This window comes from Leuresthes tenuis, unplaced genomic scaffold (assembly GCF_036924035.1).
Source record: "Leuresthes tenuis unplaced genomic scaffold, fLeuTen1.0.hap1 SCAF_3, whole genome shotgun sequence".
In the NCBI taxonomy this organism is placed as follows: Eukaryota; Metazoa; Chordata; class Actinopteri; order Atheriniformes; family Atherinopsidae; genus Leuresthes; species Leuresthes tenuis.
In genome coordinates, this window is record NW_027325357.1 from 12438021 (window position 1) to 12446076 (window position 8056).

The 8056-nt window shown below is 39.6% G+C and overlaps 1 protein-coding gene across 2 annotated transcripts; it reads left to right on the top strand.

Annotated features, from left to right (window-relative positions):
* The first annotated feature begins 2577 nt into the window (after window positions 1-2577).
* Window positions 2578-5440, top strand: sp7 (Sp7 transcription factor). Of its 2 annotated transcripts, none has more exons than XM_072381847.1 (2): window positions 2578-2684; window positions 4034-5440. In XM_072381847.1, exons 1-2 carry the CDS (start codon window positions 2649-2651, stop codon window positions 5378-5380), a joined length of 1383 nt encoding a protein of 460 aa, XP_072237948.1. In that variant the 5' UTR covers window positions 2578-2648; the 3' UTR covers window positions 5381-5440. The 2 variants fall into 2 exon arrangements, with proteins under 2 accessions (XP_072237948.1, XP_072237949.1); XM_072381848.1 differs by having other exon boundaries at window positions 2578-2669.
* Window positions 5441-8056: the final 2616 nt, after the last annotated feature.

The window sequence follows — 8056 nt, forward strand, 5'->3', positions numbered from 1 at the left end:
AAGTGATAACTTTCGTTCATTCACCGATCACATGGTATTTGTTGTAGCCCTACCGCCTGGTGCTAATGATGCAGCTTTGCTATAAAAACCACCTGACACATCTGATAGCTGTCAGATGGACAATAACTATCCGTATAAACATGCCCACCCAACGCTCCAAGTTCATCAAACCTACAGTGCCCATACCCCAAAATCTCAACCACACAGGGTAGAAAATAGCATATAGAGCAGAGAAAGCTTTTTGAAGAGGCTGTTAAGAATGTCATCTAATTATAGATCTCACTTAGTCTCTTTTGAAGACACTGTAAAGGGGAACACGCCAAAGTTTTAGATTACTACAAGTCTTATAAAAATGAGGAAAAGCAGCCCATTGCAGACCACTTTGCAACAACCTAGAAGCCTTTTTTTTATACCTCCCCTGTCATTTCACTTAAACGTAAAACATTAATGAACACTAGGAAGAAAAAGAACATTTCACTTAAAGGCTTGTACCAGTGTCAGGCCATGTGTCAAATGAGAGGGAAGGGAAATGCCTCAGAAAGTGTGAAATGCCACGTAACACGTTTATCCATAGATAGATAGATAGATAGATAGATAGATAGATAGATAGATAGATAGATAGATAGATAGATAGATAGATAGATAGATAGATAGATAGATAGATAGATAGATAGATAGATAGATAGATAGATAGATAGATAGATAGATAGATAGATAGATAGATAGATAGATAGATAGATAGATAGATAGATAGGTAGGTAGGTTTATGTGACTGCAAGAGTGTGTAACAGTGTGAATGACTTTAGAAACCTTTGTTCTTCCACTCACACCCCTTCTGGAATAAGAAAATAAAGCAATGAAGGTCAGTTGGAGAGCAGACTGCCAAATATAGCCGCTGTGTTCATGTGAGGGCCAGACTCTCCAGAACGACAAGCCCTGTTCTGACCATGCCCTGTAATTGAGGAGAAAATAAGGACAGAAATTATATGTTTATTTTTGACAACAATTTTAATCTTCTGTGCTCTCCTTCAGAAAACGAGACGCCCACAAAAAGGCGCTGAGAATCTGGTTTATGCTGGAGGCTAAAACTTGAGGGTTTTTTTTACCTTTTTAGCATTACAATAAATGAAATTCTAAAATGAGCATTATCCTTCATTTGAGAAATCTCAAGTGAATCTCAAAGAAACCAAACTGAGATGCATCCTCGCCATATACATCACACTGTAAGCATTACTTTGTTTGGCATTAAATGTAAACTCAGTAAATCGTCTAATTAGAAACAAAGTCAGTTTATAAAGTTTTATTTTTCTGTTCGTAAAAAACATTTGACAGAGGTGATTTGCCATAAAAACAAATGTCATTGCTTAATATTTAATATAATATATCTAACAGGCTTCTTTTTGTTTCTATATGAATATTTGATGAAAAGTGAAGTATCACGTGATAGAAAAGAAGTGAATAAATGTCATATTCCAATGTTGAATCTAATATTTTCAATGTAGATCAGATATGAATAATTTTCTGGTGTGTTAAATAAACATTAAGGCAGGAAAATTTGGAAAGAAATGTAGAGTTGTGATTCTTGTCATGGTTTGCAAAAGTTTCATAGACCACTCCAACTGGTTAGCTCTCATGAAAAGTGTTCTGAACGGTTTTACCAGCATTATTTTTGCAACTATGTTGCAACTAGGTAAGATTTTTCTTTTTTTCTTTTACATTTCTAAAATTGTTTCCATCTTTCTGTACTATCTCTTTTTTTCTATTTTAAACAAAGTTTGACTACAGGAAACTATCCTGGACTGTCATTTCCCCTCCTCATAGTTTAAATTAATTTAATTTGATGTGATAATCTTTTATTTATTTTATCCACCGACTTAATCCTTTTCTTCTTCGCTTGCCTCTGTAGTTCAGGCTCTTAAACCATCACACTAACGTCTAAAAAGGCAGTTAACTGCATTTAAGAATATTGGAAACAGAGACAGGGTTGAAACCAGAATAATAAAATCTCGGATATAGAAACCACAAACTCGCTCAGCTTAATTTCTCTCATTTATGTGGCGTAGGCCAGGGCTTCGTGTTCTTTTGTTATTTCTCCTCACAAAGAGAAAAACCGGGAATACATGTTTTGGTCGTTTTCCTCTCTCAGGGTCGTTACTGTTCTCTAATTGTGATGTGACGTATAGCAATTGTGTTATTTCGAAAATGCTCCAAATCGTCAAACTGAGTAAAGAAATCAGAAGAAAAGATCATTCTCTTAAGACGTTAAATGTAATCTTTTCCGTCGGACTCCACAGGACTAATCCTAGTGGAAAAAGAATAAACCCAGAGAAATTGAAATAGCGTCCACATGGTGATTGATGTGAGACCCATTCATGCATTTGTACTGAAAAACGATTCGACACTCTCGTTTGGGGAGGTGGGATGTCCTTGTTTTAGCCACCAATCTCCGTCCATTTTCCTCCATCTTTGTGATTTTATTGCTTCTTAGCGAGTCTTCAAAGAGCCCATAGCCTATAATTAGGGGGCGGGCCCCCAGTGCCTCAAAACACTTTGCCGCGTTAGAGCCCGACTTCTTCCAAACTGTCCCGGGACTCAGAGCAGCGCCTCTCCCACTCCCCTCAGTTTCTTAAGGATTTTGTTTCTCAGGGATGGCCGCATCTATTCTGGAGGTAGGGAATGTAATTGTAAGTAAATTCATTTTTTTTCTTCTTCTCTTTAAAACAAACTAAGCTTCTTTTTTTCAGTGAATAACGCTGTATTTTCAGTTTGACTTCATGATAAAGTCGTGCTGCGGGGAAACTTTGTTCAGTTTGGGGTTATTTAGAGTATGATCGAAATATAACGGGAACAATGTAATTATAATAGGATGTGCGTTGAGATGGATCTCAGATTTAAAGCAAGATGACATAGTTTCACTCAGGATTAAACTTAAACTCACATTTGAACCTCTGTTAGTCTCTGTCAAAGTCTAGGATTAATATTTCCTCCTGGGATTCCATTTCTGAGAGCGAACAGAACATTATGTAAAGAAGAATGTAAAGAAATAAGAACCTGGACGTTGTCAGTGGTTATGGATCTAAAAAATAAAGAAGACAGAGTGAATCATTTGATAAACACAAAAGATGTGATGAAACCTGATAAACTAGAACACAGCCAAATCAGTGAGATTCAAATGGCTGATCTCAGGATTTAAGTAAATGAATATTACGACTAATCACCTCTGGATGGGAAGTCAGGCCACTCTGAAAGAGCATCATTTACATCTAAACAAAATTTAGGGAATTTTGAGATTATTGTACCTAAAATATACAGTTTTGTGCTACAATTGAAAAATAAAAGTGCTTTACATAACAGTTGAAAGAAATCCAACCATACTTAATTGAAATTCAAGAGCAAGAGGTTACAAGTATGTAAACTCAGAAATACAGAAACTGCAATATTTTATTTGTTATACCCATGTGTAGTTTGTGGCAAAAGCTGAGAGATAATGAATCTGACAGGTTTTGCTATATTGTGTGTAGCCTGTCACAAAGGGAAGTAGAAACGAGAGAATAAGGAACAATATATGAAAGATTTTCACTTCAAAAGGGGTAAATATTTTGCTTATGAATAGGACACATGAACATGTTATATATGTGTAACAAAAATTATCATAAATAGATTATTGTGATACATTTTGCAATATTTTATCTAACATATTTTAATTAGTCAATGTATAGGGTTATATGCATGTTGGAAATGATCTTACAAAGAGTTGGAAAAATATTTAATTAATGTTCACTTAAGTATAGCTGGTCAAAAGCATTTAAGTTCAAAACTCAGTGAGGGAATTACTTCTTTTCTGAGCAAAGCAGAACATTCACCGCTTGAGACTGTCTTGACCACTTTTAAAATTTGGAGAGCAGGGAAAACCAGCGGTGGCAGTCAGACATAAGTTTTTTATTAGAGTTGACACTGACAGAAGTAGCAGTGGCAAGCAGCCATTTCCTGCGTACAGACAGGCTCATTTTTCTTCTTGTCTCGTCCTTCCCAGGAAGACTCACGCTATGGCTCCAGTCCTCTGGCTATGTTAACTGCTACCTGTAACAAGTTTGGCAGCACAAGCCCTATCAGAGATTCAGCTACACCCGGCAAAACCAACAGCACCACTCCAGTAAAAAAGCCTTACGCCATGACCTCTGACCTTCAGACAGCTAAGAACGGGCGGACGACAGACGGCAGCAGCCTGGCGGACTCCTACACTGGCTCTTTCACCACAGCTGGAGGAGGAAGTGGTGGGCTGCTTACTCCCACTGGAAGCCCTCCTCATTCAGCCGGAGGCTACACTACAGAATATAACCCTTTCTCCCACTCCTTCCAGACTTCAGTCTCCCAGGACCCGTCTCTTTTAGTGTCAAAGGCCCACGCTACGGCCGACTGTCTTACCAGTGTCTATACGTCGCTGGACATGACACACCCTTATGGCTCCTGGTATAAGGCTGGAATCCACCCTGGCATAACCGCGGCTCCAGCGAATGCCACTTCTTCTTGGTGGGACGTCCACCCCAACTCCAACTGGCTGTCAGCAACACAGCCCCAAGCTGATGGAGGTCTTCAGGCTTCTCTGCAGCCTGTAGCACCGCAGGCATCCCTTAGCCCACAGCTTCCAAGTTACAGCACCGACTTTACACCACTCAACCCAGCTCCGTACCCCTCTGTGGGACTGGGCTCCTCTTCGCATCTCCTTCAACCTTCCCAGCACATGCTGCCCCAGGACATGTACAAGCCTAAGCCTGTGCCAAGTGCAGGGCTTATTGAGAGTCCCATGGGTCTCAAGCCTGCTAGGGGATCAGGAGGCTACAGTGGAGGGGCTACACCCAGCAGGTCATCATGTGACTGCCCCAACTGCCAGGAGCTGGAGAGGCTGGGAGCCTCAGCTGCATCCCTGAGGAAGAAACCAGTCCATAGCTGTCACATCCCAGGCTGCGGGAAGGTCTACGGCAAGGCCTCCCACCTAAAAGCTCACCTGCGCTGGCACACCGGCGAGCGGCCCTTTGTTTGCAACTGGCTGTTCTGTGGGAAGCGTTTCACCCGCTCTGATGAATTGGAGAGGCATGTGCGCACCCACACACGGGAGAAGAAATTCACTTGCCTATTGTGTAACAAACGTTTCACACGTAGCGATCACCTCTCAAAGCATCAGAAGACCCACGCAGATTCTGCACTGCAGGGTAAAGCTGTTGCTGTGGAGGGAGACACAGATCCTCGGAGTGAAGAGACCGCAGAACTTAACTCCAGCGCTGTAACCGCCAATCCCGTTGCTGACCAAATCACCAATGGAGATGAGAAGACTGCCACACCTAATGGAGTAGAGAACAGCAGTGGATTGTTGGAGATCTGACTGCATTAAGTCTTCTACGCAATGCTATTTTATGACATTATATTTCATGAAGAAAAATTTGCCTTACAATTAAAAAAAAGCTTTTTTCTCCCAAACATACAAAGGATATGGTGTGTGGAAAGACATGATTTGATAAATGACTGAACATGTTGCAGGTAGCAATCACTTCATTTTCTCTGGACCACACACACACACAACAAATATGAGTCAGTCTGCAAGCAAACAAGCACAAATGTAGACAGACATACAATCAAATCTACGCACAAAGTACACAACCAAGCCCCGATGTATATGAGCATGAATATAACATACATATGTGCACATTTGCATGCACAGAAATAACTATGAGCAAATGCGCAAGCATATATTATGTATTCATGCATACAAGGGTACCCACAAAAGTATGCATGTTCAGACACACATACAAATAAACATGCTCACGCACACATTTTCTGCCTTTCAAATGAGACAAACCACTGGGGAAATTTAATCTGCAAAAGCAGAAGGAAAAGAGCTCTGAGGCTGCAAAAGGAAAGTAGTTTTACAATAAGACTCATGGTTGGGATGACGGAGTTGATGGAGCATTGCATGCCTGGAGAAAAATCTGATTTACAGCTGTATTTTCATACTTATCCATTATTATTGAAACAACCAATGGACAGTGTTACTTACAGCTTGTACTTGTCAAAGACATCCTGATGTAAAATATACTGCATTTTTCTTTTGTTTGCTGTTTGCTTCTTACTTACTGTCTAATTTAATTTCGTATTTACACAATTAATCTAATTTATGTCTTAAATTATGCACATGGAAGATTATCTTGCACCCGGCAGGAAATATTATACCTAAACAAAATGAATGGTTGTTCACCAAAAAGAAAAGAAAATGCATTAAATTAAAACTTTTTTTCTTATTTATTAGTTATTAGGTGGAGTTTTGGGAGTATATTTTTAAAGTTTTATTTATAGATACTGAAGCTTAATGTGCGTGTTAACTAAATTTGTATTATCTTTTAATTGTGAAATCTTCTACACCTGGTAAAGTAATGATTAACAAGGGATTCCTACTTTGTAAATACTATATATTGACAACAATATATAGATTTTTGTTAGGTGTGCTATTTTTCTATTTTTTTTTTATGTTTTGCCTATGTTATGTCTAACTTTTCACCATGAAATGATGTCTATCTTACTTCATTTAATAGACACATAATCATAAGGGCTTGATTTCCATTTGATTGCTGACTTGATATCGAATGAGTGTAAAAAAAAAAAAGAGTAAATAGTAATGAAGCAATGCAACTTTTAAAGGGACTCAAGTTGTAAGATTTATGGCATGGAATCATGAACATTTTGGTGCTTTCAAGAGTAAAGAAGCTTTAAAAAAAATCATCTTTGTTGTTGTTATTTCCTACACAGAAGGATTCTGAGACGACTGTTCGATTTTAATATTTGAAAAAATGAAAAGCAGTCATTCTGGGCATGATCTTCTTTCTTATCCTGATCCCCTCACTCACTGTCCTTTTCATATCTTTCTACCTCACCATGGCCAAGCAAATACTTTCATTATCTTTTGCAGCACAAACAAAGCCGTTCACTGAATTGAAGTCTTAACTCTACACAATGACCCCCTTTCAGAGAGCCACTGTAGTTACACTCAAGACAATTACTCCACTCTCCTGCTTGAGAGGGGTAATTACTGAGAGTGATGTTTCAGCAGAATCAGGGGAGAGGAGAAGAGGGGATTAGGACAGGGTAGATGTGGTTGCATTGTTTATGGAGGGAGGCGGTCAAACAAAGGACCCCGATTAGGTCAAGATGCATGACCAAAGGGGTGATGTAGGGATACAAATGCTGTAAAGACGCTGAGCCACACATCAGCTATGTTTAAGATCAGCTATGGTATTTCCGTATGTTTCTGAAAGAGTTAACAGTCACAACAAGTGGCACTTGCATGTCTTTCTGTGCAATGTTTCTGTCAGGCTTTTGCAGACTAATAAAAATACCAAAGGTGGGAGGACTTCCCACGCTGCTTTAAAAGTAAGATAGCCTTAGGACAGCCTAAATGAGCCCACAGACAGATGTGTTTTGCCATGGAGTTGCATCAGATTTAGTCAGAGAGTCTCTATGACTTGTTACTGACCTTACTGGTAACAGGTGACATAAAAGGATGTCCAGAAAGGCAAGCATAAGAGACAAATTAATGCTAATGTTCTATATTGCTTTGTTAAAAAAATTTTTACTTTGCAGTCCAACGAAATAAAACTGCAAGAAAAAACAAAACACTGGCGAAATCACATAAGTGAGGAAGAGACCTGTGCAGTTGGAACCCCCCTGAAGCTACGACTCTCCTGTTGTAACATTTACACTTCCCAGGCTGCATGGTTCCAATTTAGGGCTTCTAATGAGCTGTAGTTGAGGTCAATTTATATAAAACGTCCCGGGGCCGAGTCTGTCATCAAGGACCAACATGTTTATGGTGGTCTGAAGTGGGCGCACGGTCGAGTCCACAACATAAAAAGGCAAACATGGGGAATGGGTATGGGAGGGTGTGTCAGGCCAAGGGTTGGGGGGGGTTAAGAAGATGGTCAGTGGCTTTTAAAACCTCTGCTGCTACTGGTATTTTTGCCTTTTAAAAATACACTCCAACTGCCGTGGTGGTGGCATACTGTAGCCT

Coding starts and splice junctions, on each gene's coding strand:
- sp7 (XM_072381847.1), top strand. CDS start 2,649: ATGGCCGCATCTATTCTGGAGGTAGGGAATGTAATT. Junction 2,685..4,033: donor TGGAGGTAGGGAATGTAATT/GTAAGTAAATTC, acceptor CGTCCTTCCCAG/GAAGACTCACGCTATGGCTC.